The sequence below is a fragment of the Megascapheus bottae genome, chromosome X, assembly GCF_031878675.1.
Source record: "Megascapheus bottae isolate mThoBot1 chromosome X, mThoBot2.hap1, whole genome shotgun sequence".
NCBI lineage: Eukaryota > Metazoa > Chordata > Mammalia > Rodentia > Geomyidae > Megascapheus > Megascapheus bottae.
Genome location: NC_143547.1, coordinates 95,047,895 through 95,068,113, shown reverse-complemented (window position 1 = coordinate 95,068,113; position 20,219 = coordinate 95,047,895). Strand labels below are relative to the sequence as shown.

The 20,219-nt window shown below is 34.4% G+C and overlaps 1 protein-coding gene across 3 annotated transcripts in view; it reads left to right on the top strand.

The window, feature by feature from the left end:
- Positions 1-20,219, top strand: part of Fgf13 (fibroblast growth factor 13) — a 450,817-nt gene that overhangs the window by 381,242 nt on the left and 49,356 nt on the right. For all 3 annotated transcript variants that reach the window (XM_090325760.1, XM_090325758.1, XM_090325759.1), the window contains one exon: positions 1,842-1,945. In XM_090325760.1, the coding sequence (XP_090181886.1) occupies positions 1,842-1,945 (104 nt within the window). The remainder of the gene's footprint in view (positions 1-1,841; positions 1,946-20,219) is intronic.

The window sequence follows — 20,219 nt, the reverse complement described above, 5'->3', positions numbered from 1 at the left end:
CCTCCTGTTTTCCCTTTATTCCTTTCACCATTATTCTTTCTTCCTTCCCTTTTTCTCTCTGTTTTGCTATTTCTTTGGCTCCCTCTCCTTTTATAACTCTAATATTACAAGCTGCAGTAAGTTTCAAAGCAGTAAAACTGAAGTTCTAAATTCTAAATTTCATTCTTTATCCTACATTACTATAACAACTAATCAAGATTTCAGGTCTAACTTTGTTTTACAGCTGTCAAGTATCATTTAGTGGTATGCATGCCTTCCAAACTCATATGGAAATTTTTGTTTGGGTTTTATGTTTTCAGTTTATTTTTCTCCATGGGCACTTCATAAAATGGTGCTATGATATGTTATTTTCCCCACATATATGGTTACTTCTTATAATGTACTTTGCAGTAAATATGTATTGAGCATGTGCTATGAGCAAAGAATCACTATAAAAAGAAATTAGACATGCACACTGTATGTTCAGAGATAGTCTACTTCTTGCCATAGCATTGCATTTTTCAGATAGAGCTTAATGAGATCCATAGTTGTAATCTGTTCAGTTCTTTCCTTTACTTCACAGAACAGAAAAAGCACAGATTTTAGTATGATGAGTAGTACATGAAGTGCCATCAGTGACATGTGGTCGGAACACTTACGTTTTGAGCTGTGCGCTATAGAGTTTGTCTTTGCTAACACTATGATTTTAAGGGAAAGACCATTTGCAGGTTAACCAAGAGATAATTAGTTCTTAGTTATCCTTTTGCATTGATACTGCACAGGTATTAGTGATCACAGATAAACTACGTATACCTATAGATTGATCCCCTTACATTCTTCTTTCTAGAAATAGCCTCATCTTTGAATATGTAAAACAAGGAAAAATCATCAACATTGGTCTATGTCTCTTGAGGGAAAGGTGCACAGGCTATTTTCAAAAGATGTGTGTGGCAAGCACTACGTTTTAAAAATGTGCTGTTTTATTTTTATTCATGATGTGGGAGGGAGTAGACAGCTGGTAGTGGGAGGACACCCACTGGTTGTCTCCAGTGAGTGGTGTGTGGTTGTGTGGAGAGCCAAGGTGTAAGTTCCATGAAGTCAGACCTTCAAATGGAGAAATGAAGGCCTCATTGACACCCATCAACTGCCCACTTGTGACTGTTTTGTAGGAAACAAAAATAATAATAATAAACTATAACTCTCTTAAATTCATGATTTGCATTTCTGTTACCTTTGCTTTTGGAGACTAAATGTTAGGAGCCCTTTGAACCCTATCTTGGGAAATGTCATTTTTTAAAGAAGTATTACTGTAGGCACACAGGACTTAAAAATGTCATTTTCTTTAAGACCTGGATTTACTTTCAGTGTTTGCATTGGAAATTATGCTAATAATGTAGTTAAGGGTATTGGACTAGTATCTCTTTTAGGGGCCTAGAATTTAGTACCCACCTAATAAATTTCATCTGTACCTGTAAGAGTTTCAGCATATGTCCAGGAGAGAATATTAAAAACATCATTTATAGAGTAGGACAATATGTCATATACAAACAAGTTCCTTGTATCGGTTTTCCCTAGAATGGAGTCCTCATTGCCAACACTTTAAAAACTATAGCACTGGGATAAAACTCCTTTATTTTACCCTATGTGTTTAAGAATTTGTAGTTATAGGCCTAGTTAAATAACTCTAACCAGGAGTCAAGTATACTGAAATGTTGAATGATCCTCTATCTGGATGTAGCTGCATGTGTGTATGCATTTGTCTATAGTTACTACACATATTACTTTTAGAGAATGAATTAGTCCTCCTCAAAACATTGGAAGAGTATTAAATTTAGAATTGTAACATTATTTTCATATTTCAGCTCTGTTTAACCTCATCCCTGTGGGCCTTCGAGTGGTGGCTATTCAAGGAGTTCAAAGCAAGCTGTATCTGGCAATGAATAGTGAGGGATACTTGTACACCTCGGTAAGCTTTTGTGTGCATGTTTCTGGTTTTCATCTGATAGGAAATAAAATGTGTTGTGTCATCAGTGCAGATTTCAGTGATGAGATTGTTTTTGATAGAAATATATCAGTTGGAAGAGCAAATTAATTTCCTGTGAAAATGATATCAGTTGCTAATTAATCATTTCAAGTTAACATTTGGTGTAAAATTTAAGATACTGAAAATGTTTGCATACATTGTCATTTGGGTCATTATGTAGCATACAATAGTTTTTCTGTCTTATGTTTTGCTTTCAAGCTCAGGGAAGCAAAATCTTTTCATATATTTATTCATTTTACTCTGGAGGAAATTAATGAGCTTTTTCCCTTAGAGCAACATTAGAACAAAGATTAGTTCTAGAAGTGCTTTTGCAGTTTTGTTTTTTATATGCTCAAATAACATGATTGCTCTCTATCATTACTTACTTTATATTTTATTATTAATTTAGTTATACAAATTTATGGAGTAACTTCTGGTAATTTGATGCATATGCCTATTGTCAGATGGTCAATCTGGGATAAGTAAACAATTGTACTTCTTTAATTGGTAAATTTTTTTCACTTTTCTGGTACTGAGGACTTATTTCAGGGCCTTAACTCTTACTGGTCTTTTTTTTCTTTTTTTTGGTGGATCATGGAGCTTGAACTCGGCCTCAGCCTTGTCCCTGAGCTCTTCAGCTCAAGGCTACGACCCTTCCCTTGAGCCAAGCCCCAATTCCCATTTTCTAGAGGTTAATTGGAAATAAGAGTCTTAGGTCCTTTTATTCCCAGGCTAGATTTGAACCTTGATCCTCAGATCTCAGCCTTTTGATTAGCTAGAATTATAGGCGTGAGCCACCATGGTCAGCCTCTTACTGGTCTTTTATACTAAAAGCTGATGCTCTGTCAATTGACTTCTAGTGCTGGCTTTTTGCTGATTGATAGGACAGAAGTCTCACGGACTTTCTTCCTTGGGCTGGATTTGAACTATGGTGTAAGCCTCAGATGTAAGCCTCCTGATTAGGTAGGATTACAAGTGTGAGACATTGATGCATTGGTCACATTATTTTTTATCAGTTGTGGGGCTTGAATTCTGGGCCTGGGCACTGTCTTTGAGTTCTTCAGCTCAAGGCTAGCGCTCTACAACTTGAACCACAGCAGCGCCTCTTATCTGGTTGTTAATTGGAGATAAGAGACCCTAGGACTCATGCCCGGGCTGGCTTTGAACTGTGACCCTCAGATCTCAGCCTCCTGTGTAGCTAGGATTACAGGAATGAGCCACCGGTGCCACGTATTGGTTACATTTTTAAATTAACACACTAATCACCTGTATTTATGGCCTATAATATGCTATCTCAGTATATGGATACAGTCTGAATGGATCAATTCAGGATAATTTACATTTCTGTCTCTTTGTGATTACTTTATGTTAGGACTTTTTGAGTTCCTCTCCTAAATATGTATAAAATATATTCTTTAAAAATGCTTCTTTTCTGTCAAGTCCAGCTTACCCTCTCTTGCATATAAATTCCTTCTTGCAATTTTCTTACACGTTTGGGGTAAAGCAAGTAGAAAGTAAAGTTTTTTGGACAAATATTTCAACATAGACTGCAGTTCAATAAAGAACATGAGATGGAATAAAAGGCTTAAAAATGTTTGACATTTAATTATAAGCAAAGATGGTATAGTACCAGAGCTAGAATTTCATTTGTATCAGTAGATCTCGTTTGAGAATGTAGGAGACCATTTATATTATGAACATTTTTTGTCTTTATTTTTAATTCCTGTATTTTAAGAAAAGGACAGCATATTTAAAATGGAGATGATTGCTTGTCAAGCTTCCTATTAGCTTCCTTTGAAGGAGGTTATTATTATGACTACAAAATCTTTTCATCAAATGACATGTAAAACACTTAACCTGTATTCATTCTCTCTCTCTGGTTCCCTGAATTTACTTCAAAGCCAGATATTGTAGAAACCAGGCTATAGCCCTGGTTTTCTGCAGCCAGGATGGGAAAGAGAAGATCTCAAAACAGCAAGACTACAAAGGGTCTATTCTTTAGCATTTACCTCAAACTGGTCACTGTCAGAGTTCCTATCAGGCCATTTCAACCATCTCATTGCTTAACAAATAAATATTAGACTTTTGTTCTTTTTACTAAAGATTTGAATTCATTGCAAACTTCACAAAGCCTGTCATTTTACTGATGTAATGCTTACAATTATAAATGATAGAAAGGGCGATTTTAGTTTCATCCCTTAAGGTAAGATGAATGAATAATGAAGGATTTTAAGTAACCGCATTTAAAACAAAAGATGCAGTTGCAAAGGTAGGTTTTTAATGGAAGGAATGTTTTATGAAACTAGTATGAAGTCATGGATAGGAAATTAAATATTATGAGCATACTCTTGAGAAGGTAAATGCCAGATTGCATAGGAAGTAATTGTTCAGAATTTCACTACCTTGTCATCTCTTTTATGGTGCAATGATGAAAAAGGTTGATTAAAAATAAATCTTGTAACAATCCATCAAAAAATCCTCACAGTTTGGAAATATGTAAATAAAAATGGGGAAAATCATTTAAATTATGTAACAGATCAGGTTATCCAACTGGAGAAAATTGGAACACTCAATATTAAATGTAGGGAACTAACTGAAAATTTATAGTCTACCATTCAAATGGAACCAACATTCTAGAAAACTAGTAACTGTCACTGTCATGTTTACTCATTTTTCATAAAGGCTTCTTACGGGAATGTGCATTTGTAGATTTATGGCTTTGCTTTTAATGATGTAAAAGCCAATGGAGAGCAAAGTGTAGAACATTCTTTATGTATTTCCTGTTAAGTAACATTTCTGATTGAAAATATGAAACTCTTTATTTGGGGATAAAGATTACTGATTGAAGATCCTGGAATTCATATAAACGATAGTATAGTTGTGTATGATAGGAAAGAAATAAGAATGTTCTCCTGATAAAATGCCAGTTCTTCCCAATATTCCCTATTGATTATGTCATGAGAATCCTTCAAATGTTGATCACCGCCCTCTGTAGATACTCTATTTTATTGTCATATTGAAAATGTTCCCAGTCTATATTAGGATAAACCCTAATGACTTCAACAACTTAGATTGCTAAAACCAAAAAACTCATAAAAAAGAGAGGGGGAAAAAACAACAAAAAACTTTAATCACTTTTGTCTTGTGAAAGAAAACCATGACACTTCCACAGAAAATGCCTTTGATCAAAGATAAGATAGTACACTGACCTAAGAAGAAAGCAAAAGTAAGTGCAGTAAGCTAGGAACTTGCTGAGGATATCACCTCAATTACTGCTTAAAATACAGCTTGTATTGAAACCACTAAAGTAAAACACCAGGAGCTAATACACTGTATTTATTCTAAATTTCTGATGTCTATCTTTTTCTGTTCCTACTAGAAAATTCCTTTTGTATGTATGAAAGACTAGTCCTGAGATGATGAAAAATTTTGATCCTTGAAAGAGCTTTCTTAATCATTTTTATCTTTTTACATTTTGCTTTAGCTTTTTTTCAAATTCACACACATGTGCAGAATTTCTTTTCTTTTTTTCTTTCTTTTTCGTTTTTTCTTTTTGTTGGTTGTAGGGCTTGAACTCTGATAGTGGACGCTGTCCCTGAGCTCTTCAGCTCAAGGCTACCACCCTACCCCTCGGGCCACGTCCGGTTTTCTAGTGGTTAATTGGAGATAAGAGTCTCATGGACTTTAGTTTCCAGCCTGGCTTTGAGCTGTGATCCTCAGATCTCAGCCTCCTGAGTATCTAGGATTACGGGCATAAGCCACCACGCCCAGCTGCTAGTTTCTTTTCTTCCTTTCTCCAATAAACAGACAACAACTCCTTCATGTAGTTACTGTTTCAGAACTAACAATTTACTTTTTGTGATTAATCTCAGCATTCTTGTACTTCACCCTTCCCGCCCCCCATTTTCTCCTTGTTGCCACAGGGGACAGACTTGATGTAGGCCTAAGTGGCAATGAGAAACCATCTGTGACACAGAGAATAATAATTAGCCATTATTTCTTACCTTTTTTTTAATACTAAGGAGTTCCCTATAAGCCTTTGTGTTTCCTTAAAACTTCATAGCAAATTTAATACTATGAAACTGTTTTATAGTTAAAATGTCAAAACTTCTTGATATAAATATAAACTATAAGATCAATAGTTTTAAATAAGGAAAAATGAGTAGCATATCAGTATCTGTTTTAGAATGGAAGTAATGACGAATATTAGACACAAGATAGAGAAAATACAAAGTTAAACCTAATGCTTTTCAAATTTAGAATGTTTCATAATTCAGTAACTTCTTTATCTACAATTATTTACTATTCATCAATCCTCCCACTTCTGGATTACCTAGTGGGTTACATTCTGGGGTTATGGCAAAGTGAGTAGAGAAGCAGAAATCAATTGAATAGGAAGGCTTTTACATTCATGAATTTCCAAAGACTTGTGGAAATTATTTATAACTGCCATGTTTTATCTTTCTGTGACTGCCACAGCTAGCTAAACACAAAAAATAGGTTTTCTCTCAGAGTTAGATAGCTTGATGACTTGGGAATAAGTCAGGTTATGTAACTGACCCAGTGGTCTCGTCACATTGTATCTGAAATAAGAGGCATCTTTTCCTTTTCTACACAATAATTCCTACATATCTTAAATTTATCCATTTTTTCTGTCATTACACTATACTCGATAAAACTTGTTATAATTATTGTTAAAATTAATATAAACATTAGATAGAAGTCTTTTCCATGTGATTAATGCCTTAAAACATTTACTTTTAGAAAGATATATTTGATTATTGATGGGTTATTTTATTTTATTTTTTATTTTTTGATTATTGATGTTTATATGCTCATATTATTGCATGTACACTCTAGTTACAGTACTTTTTGTGGTGAGCAGGAAGCTGACATGTAGAATTATTTATAAATAATTCAAATACAATTGGTTTGATACGTTTTTACTGCTTGTATTGAGATTGTATCTAGACAGATACTGCCTAGATATCATCTAGAGTTATAAATATTTGTCTGATGTGGTATAACATCTGGAGTTATAAAGCTATTAGTCACCTCATTGGTCATGTTAGCTTTGATAATTCAGTCAAGATGTCTGATTTTCCATGTTATACCTCTTGGTTTATTTATTTTTTCTTTTTTTCTTTTTTTATTGTGATTAATAGAAGGGTTACATTATATTCACCAGATAAAAGGTGCATATCTTCACAAACATTATACTCTTTCTCATGACGTGGTCCCCATTTTCCTCCCTCTTGGTTTATTTTTATTTACTTTTTTTTTCTAGTAAACAAGCCACCTGGAGACCTTTTGAGACTATGTAAACATCTGCTCCTAAGGCCCTAATTCTTTTTTAAATTTATTGTGAGTGTGATGGCAGAGGCATTGCAGTTACATAGCTAAAGTAATGAGTATATTTCTTGTTGAACAGTATTAGCCCCCTTGTTTTCTACCACTTTCCCTTCCCCCGAATGCCTTCTCTGCCAAATTGTAAAGCTTATTTCCCACATAATGTCTTGAGTATCTTGTTGCATTGGTTCAATCTTTGTCCTTTTCCTCACCATTTTGTAATTCCCCTTCCCTTCCATAACCATATATAGAAGACACAGGGTACCAAAATCAAAAACAATAACAACAGGGGATAAATCAAAGGGAAAATAATAAACGAAGGCAAAAAGACATAACTTTATACAGTACATTAAAAAATACCTCTTGTTTCCATATCTTGGAGTTCATTTCAATTAGCATCAATTTACAGAGTAAGGCACTAATTTTTTTTTATTGTAATTAGTAAAAGGGTTACATGATATTTGCCAGATAGAAGGTGCATTAATTCACATACATTGATACCCTTTCACAGGTCTTGGTACCCATTTACCTCCCCCCCCACACCCCCCACCCGTCTTGGTTTTCCCCTCTTCCCCATCAAATTTCAAATATCCAAATACAAATAAATTCAATATATCAGATAACAAAGTGAGATACTATACCAATATGAGATAACCAAGGGACAGCAAAGGAGATGAGAGACAACATAGTACATTAAGGACAACAATCATTCATTATATGGCTTTTGTTTCAGTATCCTGGAGGTCCTTTCAATTAGCTTCACATTATATGGTAAGGCACTAATTTTTAAGATAATGTTTTCAGGAATTCAGATCTTCTTTAGAAAAGTAATATAATTTATCAATTAATAAATGACTAGTGATTCCGAGATACTCTATGCAAATTTTAGAGTAGTCATTTGGGGAAAATTTTACATGGCTTTTTCCCCCCATATCAAAACTTTAAAAAATAGGATATGGGCATAGAACTTGGCCTGGTGGTAGAGTGGTTGCCTAGCATGCACGAGGACCCGGATTTGATTCCTTGGTACCACATACATAGGAAAAACAGAAGTGGTGCTGAGGCTCAAGTGTAGAGTTCTAGCTTTGAGAAAGCCCTAGGATACTGCTCAGCTCCTGAGATCAAGCCCTAGGACTAGCGAAAAAAATAGGATAGAACAGCAAAATTTTTTCTGAGTTCAGCATTTTAATCACTGAGCATAAGTATAGTTGTTTATGACAATCTGATCGTCATGCAAATATATTAAAATTACTTCTGATAATGATTTTAAGTCCATGTTGTGGATAGTGTGTTGATTCATGCGTCAAATGTTTACCTGCAATCTCTGAGATTTCTCTATTGACAATTTGCTTAGTCCTTCTGATTTCAGCGTACAAATTTAAGACCTAATTCTAAATGATGTGACTTCACATCTCTAGAATATAATCAAATATAGCAAGTATCACAGGGATTGAATTATGTTAAATCTCTATCAACCAGTACATATAATTTAACTTGTAGGGTTATTTTTATAGAGAATTACAAGTTTAATAGAATTAAATGGAGAGTATTGTCAATCATTAGAGTGAGTTAGGAAAGGGAAATTTACCCAACTATTGTATTTAATTTAATTTTTTATTGTTGGGGTAATGTATAGAGGGGTTACAGTTACAGTCACCAGATAGTAGATGCATTACTTCTCACACACTGATAACACTTCTCCTGTTTTTTGTCTCCATGTCCCTCCCCTAATTTACACAATTATGAAAGGAAATTGATTTAAAATAAGCATGACTAGTGTCATATGCAATATAGAAGAAAATGAGCATTATAAATTGTATTATCAAGCCAGATTAGACATAAAGAAATATTATTTTCTGGTTATAACTTTGTTTGAGTATATTATATAAATTTTGAAAGTATAGATTTTGAAAATTTGTCCCATTTTTTTACACACACACACACACGCACGCACGCACACACACGTGCACACACACACACACAGTGGTTTTGGTGCTGGTCCTGGGAGTCGAATCCAAGGCATTTTTTTTTGCCAGTCCTGGGCTTGAGCTCAGGGCCTGAGCACTGTCCTTGGACTTTCTCAAGGCTAGAGCTCTACCAGTTGAGCCTCAGCACCACTTCTGGCTTTTTTCTATGCATGTGGTACCGAGGAATCGAACCCGGGTCTTCGTCCATGCTAGGCAAGCACTTTAACCACTAGGCCAAACTCCCGGCCTCCAAGGCATTTTTGCTCAAAGCTATTGTTCTTCCACTTGAGCCACGCCTCTACTTCTGGCTTTTTAGTATTTAATTACATATAAGAGTCTTCTCAACTTTCCTGCCCAGTCTGCCTTCAAACCATAATCCTCAGATCCCAGCCTCCTGTGTAGCTACCATTACCAGCATGAGCAGTTGGCACCGGGCCAATATATATAAAATATTTTTTTCTTTTTCTTTTCCAATTCTGGGACTTGAATTCAGGACCTGGGTTTTGTCCCTGAATCTCTCTGTGCTCAAGGCTAGTGCTCAACTACTTGAGTCACAGCACCACTTCCAGCTTTTTCTCAGTAGTTTATTGGAGATAAGCATTTCACACAGTGGCTAGGATTTCAGTTGTGAGCCACTGGTGCCAGTTTTAGAAGTTTTTAATGAAATAATTTTTAATTGTAGACCTAACACTAATGAATTGTAGTATAATGATAATTGTATCTATATACATTTTTGAATGATATCTCTACAAATGAGAAATATATAAAGTTAAATTAGTTTATAGGAAGAAAAAAAGAAAGGAAGCACATTTCCTTTGTTATAGAATATCTCAGCTTTTTATGTTTTAAAGAAGTGCTTAGTTTTTTGGGGGTGGGTATTCAGCTATAAATTTATTTACATTATTTCAGTGAAAAGAAAGTAGCCATATTCATTTTATATCTTTTTTCTTCGGAGCACCAATGAAGTAGCATAGTTTTCAAGACCAAAATAATTTTCCAAGTCACATTTGATTCCATATGGTTAGTATAGTTTGCAGTTAATGAAATTTCACTTAAAATATAATAGAAACACTAGATAGAATTATTTAAATACAGATTAGACATACCTGCTTATTTATACCTAATGTCAAGTATTTTCTCTTCATGGTCTCGTTATAAAAATAACCAGAGCTACTAGGTTGATAGTAAGCTTTTTTAAGTGAGTAACTAATTGAGGATATTACTTTTTTCAGAAATCACAGATACAATAGTAGTAAAAACTAAACAGCACGTAATTGGCTTCATGCTCTGTTTTTGAAACCAACTCAGAAAACATAATCTGCACTAGAAGTCGTGGAGAACATATTTATCAGAGTGTCTGAAGGCTTTAACTCTGAAGCTAAATTCAGTATTTTGGACCTAAAAAATAAAATAATTGGAAGGAACAACTGAGAGGAATTTTAATAAGTAAGCCATATGTAAAAAGATTTTACACACACACACACACACACACACACCAAATGGAGTTAGAAATTTTATATTCATTGCTCTGTTGCCATGATGAACTGGTTTATTTTGGAATTCCTTAAAAAATTCAGTTTTAAATATACAACCTGCGCAGAACAGTTGGAGATTGCTCTAGCAACATATTTGGTCACTTTTAATTGCTTTATGAAAGAGAATACATGAGACTTTTTAACTTTGTTTTAGGTGATTATCTGTTAAGTCTCATGTTTTGATGGTGACATTTTTAAAGTTCTGTTTTCTTGTTTGTGTCATTTTCATTCACAATAAAATAGAAAAACAAAACATAAAAGCTGCTCATCAAGACATTTTTTCCACATTGTCCATTGCATGAAATATGTTCTTTGAATTAATTTATCTTAGTAACTAGTTTCTTTTCTCTTCATTTTACTTTTAGTCTTAGAACAGTGTTGAATAAAAAGTATGTTTATATATATACTTATTTATTGATATAACTAACAACCATTATTTTATTTTATAAAATATAAAGACTAATCACATTATTTCTGTCTGGCCTTTCTGAATATTTAAAAGACCCAATTAAAATCTTTTATGGGTCTGTTTATGTGCTAACATTTTAGATAATGTGATTACTAATACAGAAGAAAAAATTGAAGGCTACAGTATTTGTTTCAGTTATTACAAAGGTAATTGTGAGTTCTAAACAGAAAAACCTGAAGTGAAAATATAATTACTGTAACCAATGTTAATAACTGGTAAACCCCTAACTAATACATTTAATATGATTTGATCAGTCTGAATGTATGAATAGATGACATGTCTGTGCAGAAACTCTGATTAAGTTATTCATCATATATTGTGATACTAACTCTTTTTGACAACACTAGAAATAGAACTACAAGGGGATACCTCAAATGATTTCTTGGAAATATTTTACATATAGCTAGTAGCAAAAATACATAATACTCCTTCCATAAAGCCCTCAGATGTGCATTGGAATTTTGGCACAGAATATAATAGAAGTAATCAAAATTAGCAATGATATTTATTTTTACCCAAGAGGGAAATTCATGCACACACACACACACACACACACACACACACACACACACACTTTGATGTGGCAGTAGAGCTCTAACTCAGGGCGCTGGGCTTTTGTTTGTCAATTTTGCTCAAGGCTAGCACTCTACCACATAAGACACAGCTCCACTTTGGACTTTTTGTTGGTTAATTGGAGATAAGATCCTCAAGGTCTCTCTTGCCTGTGATGTCTTTGAACCATGATCCTCAGATCTCAGCCTCCTGAATAAATATAGTAAAGTGAGCGACCATCACCCAGCCCCCCCAAAAAAAACTTTACAAAGATTTGACAAATCAAATGTGTATAACAACTCCAAAGTTTTATATATTAATCTACAAAATTACAAAGGATGAAAAATATTCAACAGAGAAAAGGTATGCATTTTCTCTTAATACTTTTTTAATTGGCAATGAGACCACACTCAAGGACAGTGATAGCTTTCGGAAATGAAATTCAAGCAGATAAAAGTACATTGTAGATAGTAAATGCTGTAACCGAAAAGACCGAATTTTATAAATATACAGCTCTACCCTCACCACAGAATCAAAAAGACTATAACAACAAAAGTATGTCCTTGAACAGAATTCTTAAAACTCTTATGTGAAGTATTCCCTGGGTTTTGCCATGCCGTAACAATGAATTACTGCTAATAATAGTGCTAGTGAAAAAAAGCCTCTTCCTGGTAATTAGAAATGATGAGAACAAGTTCTAGGGTTGTTCAGGAGCTGAGCGTTGTAAATTTTTTTGTGAAATCATTTTTTTTTGCCAGTCCTGGGCTTGAGCTCAGGGCCTGAGCACTGGCCTTGGACTTTCTCAAGGCCAGAGCTGTACCACTTGAGCCTCAGCACCACTTCCGGCTTTTTTCTATGTATGTGGTACCGAGGAATCGAACCCGGGTCTTCATGCATGCTAGGCAAGCACTTTAACCACTAGGCCAAACTCCCGGCCCTTGTGAAATCATTTAAAGCAGAGATTTCCTGAAATCTCTTCATTTCTCTAGGCTAAAATTTCAATTACCTTTCCAGGCAGCCTGAAGAATGAAATGCTTCGGAAATTTTGTGTTTAGTCAACTTCCAGATAATGATTAAATCTATAGAATGTGCTCCTCACCTCAAATAGTGTGACCACATTGGTCGTTCCAGTCAACATCTGGAGCATAAGGAAATTGTCCCCAAAGATCAGAACCCTAATTATTCATAGTTGATCTAGTACAGGAAGGATCAGTACAAACTACCTCATCCCAGACTTATGCAGGTTGATTATGCTATTTTTAGCATGCAGCCCACTGTAAGAAGAATCTATATAGGAAAACAACTTGAATAGCATTGGGGCTGTGGATGGGTAAAAGCACATCATTATTGAATTTACCACTTGTTTCCCACACCATATATTGGTTTCTTGGTCTAACAGTCTTCAGCAGATTGCATTAAGATCACATCTATATACCATGGGGAAATAAAATTGAATATGAGGGATAAGTGATTTTCACTTACATCAAAAAGTGATGCTGGTTGAATTGCTTTGAAATTTTTATAAATGCTTGAAGCACTACACAGGTGAAACTTTCCCTCCATTATTTTGGGATTTCATGCTACAGTAGTGAATATAGCAATGAAAACTAATGCTAGGCTGTACACTGACATACAATTTCATAATGCTATAATTAAGCACAATTAGTTTGCATATTGAAGTTTTGGTAATAGAATGCTTTAGTTTCCTTTAGAAGTCCATTATCATTTTCTACCAATGAGTTTTGTGAGGGATGGGAAAATGGAGCAAAGTTTGGCCTCCTTCATTTACTCTTTTTCTGCTATTTTGGTCACTCATCACTAACCTTGACATAGATGGATGGCTAATAGTAAAGGAAGTGGCTACTAAACATTTATTAAACCTATTTAATTCACTTCTATTTCTAACCCTTGGTAGCAAGGTAATTCACCTAGCCAAATCATTTCTTTGCATGGTTCTATTTCTAAACACAATTATTTACTCAAACAAAAAAATCTACTTCCAATAGGATTATCCATAAATCAGAGCACTTATTAATATTTAAATAATTGTTTGAGTAATTAAATATTTGAATTTAACAATTTTTAGATTACACATAACAAAATAGGCTTAACATATACCATAACTGACAATGTCTATTTGAGCATGCACACATGTTCAAACGTATCTAGGTAGAATTATTTATTTATTCAAACCAATAATTACCTGAGAGTCAACAGAACTATGGCAGATGGTTTTACACAGCATTTTTCCTTGGCTCTAATCTTGGCCAGAATTCTATCCATGTGTTATCATTGTTTGGAAGCTCTTATCTCCAGTACCCTACTTTCCTCAGGAATACTGTCTCCCCATTTTTGCAGATGAGATGTCTGTCCTTTCTATAAATCATTCTTCTTTTAAAATTTAGTTGTGAAGGTAAAGTACAGATGGATTACAATTACATAAGTGAGGTAACGAATTCATCTCTTTTGGAAGACTCTTGTTTCCTGTCAATAGTTCTTTTATTCATCATCCTGCCCCAGTAGCTGCTGTGTTGAATATCAGAAGTCTTAATGACATTAGTAGCATTTGAAAGGTGTGGTTTTCCTTGTTTTCCAGTAATACGTTCTAAGCCTTGCATGAACCATTCATAGTCTTTCCTGACACAGAAAGACTTTGGGCTTTACCTCTTGAAGCCGAAACCTGCTTACAGTCCTCTAAAAAGCACTTGTCTGACAATAGCTACCTGGATAGAAGCCTGATATTTATAATTGTGTGAAGTAAAAACATGTCAAAATTGCAAGCAAACAGAGGAGGAATAGTGATAGGAATGAGCTGGGCACTGATGGCTCACACCTGTAATCCTAGCTACTCAAGAGGCTGAGATATAAGGATAGGAAGTCACAGTCAGCTTGAGCAGGAAAGTGCGTGAGACTCTTATTTTAACAAAGCCGAAAGTGCCACTGTGGCTCAAATGGTGGAGTGCTGAGCATGGAGGCTCAGGGAAAGTATCCAGTCCCTGAGTTCAAGCCCCAGGACTGGCAAAAAGAAAAGAAAAAAGAAAAGAAAGGGATGAGCATTGGATATGTTTGAAACAATTCTGGACTTCATTTGTTTCATATTTAGTTACCTTTCTTTGGGGCAGCTGAGCCACTTGAGTCTAGACAATTACAGGGATCTCAGGTAAAAATGAAGTTCCATTACTTCCACAAAGATTTTGCTTTTTGTATTCCTTCAAATTTTGCCTAATATCATTAATTTCTACCTTCATAAAGATTTCAAGTGAGGGGAAATGAAAATGGGATCCATTTTTTCACCAGTCCTGGGCCTTGAACTCAGGGCATGGGCACTGTTCTTTGATACATTTTGCTCAAGACTAGAGCTCTGCCACTTGAGCCACAGTGCCACTTCCTGCTTTTTCTGTGCATGTGAGGAATCAAACTGTCTGCGCATGCTAGGCTAGCACTCTACCACTAGGCTATGCTCCTGAGCCTGCGGTCTGTTTTTTTTTGTTGTTGTTGTTTGTTTTTGTTTTTGTTTTTTTAATTATTATTATATTTCATTGTTAGGGTAATGTATAGATGGGTTACAGTTACATTTGTCAGGTAGTGTGTACATTACTTCTTGAACATTGATACCCCTTCTCATGTTTTTGTCCCACTTTCCCTCTTCCACCCCCTCCCAATCACCTTGTTTTTTCCCTTCCTTTCCCTATTTCAAATAAACATGGGATCCATTAAAAAATCCTGGAAAATATTACCTGCAAGATGCTAGATTCTGGCACACTAATTGTTTCACAAATTCATCCATAATGAGCCCATTTCACTGTTCTTTGCACAATAATATGTTCTATTTTTACCAAATGCTAGATACATGTAGGTTTTTTTTTCTATGCATGAGTGTGTGTAGGTGTGGTACTGGGATTTGAGAAGGGCCTGGGCTCTGTCACAGAGCTATTTTGCTCAAGGATACCACTCTACCAATTGAGCCACAGCTCTACTTTTGGCTTTTTGTGATTAGTTAGAGATGAGTCTCAAGGACTTTCCAGCCCAGGTTGGCTTTGAACCATAATCCTCAAATATCAGCCTCCAGCATAGCTAGGATTACAGGTGAGAGCCCAAGACAACTCTCTAAGTTTCTTAATGAATCTATGATGAATTAACATATGAAATTAACCATCTGAGTGGCTATGCTGCACTCCTAAATATTTGCTAGAGCATTAAAGGAAAAACTGAAGTCAACCCATATCATTTTTGCATAAGTTTTTCTTAGAAGTTAAAATGGTCCTTTGTTCTTAGTAGTTAGTAGCAAGATATTAAAAAGAATATTTTCATGAGGAGATTATCTAAGTACAAACATAGTGGAGAATTTGTCTTTTTTATGAGATTTTTCTTGAACTTTTAATTGCTGTAATTGTGACCATCTAACCTATTAACATCTCATCATGAATTAGTATTACTCAGTATATTGAAGAAATTACTCTTTCAGAAAACCACATGCAGAGGTGGTCTATCAGAATTCATGGTAGGTCAGAAGGTCATTGAAATCAATATACAAATGTTTTCCCTGTTGGAGGATCTCATTTAAGGGAATTCAGAAATGTTGCTGTAAAAGCAATTTCCTTTCTAAGTTTATTGCCTCTAGGACTCCAAGACTGGGTTTATTAAAATATATACTATTTAGTATACTGACATACTTTTAGTGAAAAGTTGTCTACATTACCTTGTGTGGCACTATGCATTCTTATCATGTGATCGCAACTACTGCATTTCAATATTTTTTTTTACTACTGAAGTCAATGCAAAGGACAGACAGGGAAAACATTTCTAGCAAGAACTAAATAAAAAGAAAGCTCAGAATTTCTCATTTTCCCATATATATATAAATACATGTGATGAATATATAGATATAAAGCATTAAAATATATGTGCATTTACTAATAACAATTTTATATTGTAGGTTTACGCTGAAAAAGTTCTTTCAATCTAGTAGTTGTAGGTAAATAACTGTTAGGCAGGTCTGGACAGGAAACCACTAATAGCTTTCTTGAAAGATAGGTGAAAGATTCTCTAGTTGTTTGGTAAATCTCAATCTTTCACAGAACTCTAAAATCACTATCTTCAATTTGATCTTGAAACACAGTCAAATAGTTTCCAAAAAGCTTACCAAAAACAAATCTCTGTTATGATATTGAACATAGTCCCCAGGCCAGTAATGCACATTCTACTTGTTATCCTGACTTAATTTGAGAAAAAGAAATTTCTTGTAGACAATTTTTATTTTTCTATTTGTGGTTGGTAAACGAACTTTTGTACAAATTCAACTGCAATTTGTGCTTCTAATTGAAGACTACTGGTAAGACGATTTAGTAGTTCATTTTTCCTTTAGGTGTGACATTGTGAATTCAAATGAGATAAGATTTCTTGTGATTTCTTGCTTTGTTTATATTTTCTATAGTCACTCTGTTCTCTCTGAATTCCTCAAGGGAGGTTCATGTGCCTTTTATTTTCATGAAACAAAAGTCTCTTCACTAAAAGTTCAATTGCATGTCCTTGAGTCCATACTCTATTTGGACTTCATTAGTATATTGTAAGTGCAGAGATTAGAAAAAAGAAAATAATATTAAGTGTGCTGTAATATTTTCACAGCCACATAAAAGGCTAGAGAAATAACATAGTACATTAGGAACAACAGTCACACCTTATATGGCTCTTGTTTCTATATCTTAGCCTCATCCTATATGGCCTTATGTATCTAGGTTTTTCCCTATTGTAAACCTGTGTTAGGAGTCTTACCTTGCTATCTGATATTTTATTTGTTTATTTGAAATAGGATACAGAAGAGGGAAAGCAAGATGAGGGGGGTGGGGAAGGGAAAAGGGGACAAAAACATGAGAAGGGGTAGCAATGATTGTTAAGAAATATACCTTCTATCTGACAAACATAATGTAACTCTTCTATTAATTACAATAATAATGTATAAAAAGGCTTGAAAAGTACCTCCCTTTGTATTCTCAAAGCACAATGCATATAATATTTTCACACACCCTTTTCATTCCCAAATATTACTTGATATAAATCTTCTATCTTGGAAATGATATTAACCTATTAATCCTATGAAGGGTAACTTCTTTTATCTTCCTCAGGCTACCAAATTCATTATGAATTATCCAGTAAGTATTGTATAAATATGCAGCTAATAAATAGTAGAAGGAAATTTTACTATGTAACAGGCCAAAGATTGATCAAAAATGGGGTTTCTTCATCCATGTTAAGAGAATGAGACATTTCAGTAAGAAATCATTTGGTGGTTCAAACTAGGTTTTTTTCATGTGACTACTACAATATGTGATCTTTGTTCCTTTCTTCATGCAAGCTACATGTATAGCACATCTTTGGCACAATTCCAAAATGGCATTGAATAAAATTCTACTTGATTTATCACATTTGTTTTTATATACATGAAAGGCAGTAGTTGAACAGGTTTATGGAGGTTATGTTTAAGCATCCTGAATTAGAATTCCAGAAAGCCACCCACTAAGCCCTGTTTAAATGAATGTGTTAAACTCCCTTCCTTTGTCAGGCCTTTAATGACCTCAAACAGTACAATAGTGCTCATGTAATTCCCGTGCCCCTCCCAAAGTAATTATTTTGTAAGTAGAAATAGTGCTTCAGCTTTACATCCATTATTACATTTTTAATATAATCTACAGACATGGGGTGGAGTCATGTACATTTAATGAATGTTTCTTGGGCTTTTTTAATGGATGGGTTGTATCTGGGCAAAATGAACAGTTATTGCGTACTCATGATCAAAACAGTGGGCATTTATTTTTATTTTGAAGCTTTCACAACAAAATCATGTTTCCCCATGTTTAATTATCTAGTTCATTTAGATAAAAGTAGCATTAGAAATCCACTGGAGACACAATTGGTTTTGACCAATAAAAGATGATTGTTTGTGTCCTCTAATTGCCTCCACTTAATGATCCTCCTCTGCATCCCACTGAACTATGGAAAATGTCATGTTTCCATGTTCTATGATTCATATGACAAATGAATGCGTGAATAGTGTCAAAATACAGGAATTTGCTGTATGTAAAGAGAGGTAGACAGCTTTTGAAAAGGGCAACATATATAACTAGACATTTCTTTATTTTATTTTATTTATTTTTTATTGTAATTAATAAAAGGGTTACATGATATTTGCCAGATAGAAGGTGCATTAATTCACATATATTGATACCCTTTCACATGTCTTGGTCCCCATTACCCTCCCCTCCCCCCCCGTCTTGGTTTTCCCCCCTTACTAGACATTTCTAAACTGAACAATTCTCATTTGAGCATAGATATATGCTTTTATGGTACACTTAGTTATTAAATCATTTAATGAGGCCTCATTTACTTAATCTGTTTTCTCACCCCACAGATAATGATCCAGGAAGCAAATGAAATAGACTTAAAGCTAAAATATTATCTAACATATAACAAAAGTATATCATTTCCTTCTCTGTTTTGCCATTTTTTGTTCTTTAGTTTCTCCCTTAGTGAGGTTTTCCAAATATTTGTAATTTTTGTTTTTATGCAATTTGAATTAATGTGGCTAATTGTGGTAGTTAGAGGCTTTTACTGTCTCAAATGATAGTTATCCAATGTAGTTTCATTCCACAGCCACTAAAGAGTACTAGTAGAGTTGCTATTTAGCAGAAGGGGTCACTGAGTATTACTGACTGTATATTATATGTAATCATAGTGCAAATTCAAATAAACTTTCCATTGAAACTGCCCTAGTTCTGTGCAGGCATTATTTGTGTTACTGCTGAATATCAGCAAGCCTCTACATGCATTAGAATCTGGTGACTTTTATGAACTTATCAAGACATAATTGTCAAGAATTTATATATTACTTCGGTTGGCAAGAAAACATGCTAGATAATTCTTAAAAGGAATTGTTAGCAGATCAAAGCTAAGCAGGGCTTTTCTTTGTTTTGCTTATGTGTTGTATTACGTTTAATTTTCTTGGGATATAAATTGCTTGTGTTTGGGATTTCTGAAAATTAAGCCTGAGGAGTTCTGTGTTATCCTTATACAAATGAGCTGGGAACATTGTGGCATAGATTAGATTCCTTTCACCCATCTACATGGCAATGAAATTTGGATAACTTTTCAAGACATAGTGACTGTCATAAAATTCTATTTATATACAAATTTTCATTTTAGAGAAGCTCAATAAGACCAGCAAAGCCTTTTTTAGAAGTATATTTGTAAATGGAAATTTGTATACTTTTATCTGGAACTATGAGGATTTAGGGTCACTTGAATTTGTAAGTCAATACTGTCAAGTTTTGTGGTGTAGTTTTGAACAGTTT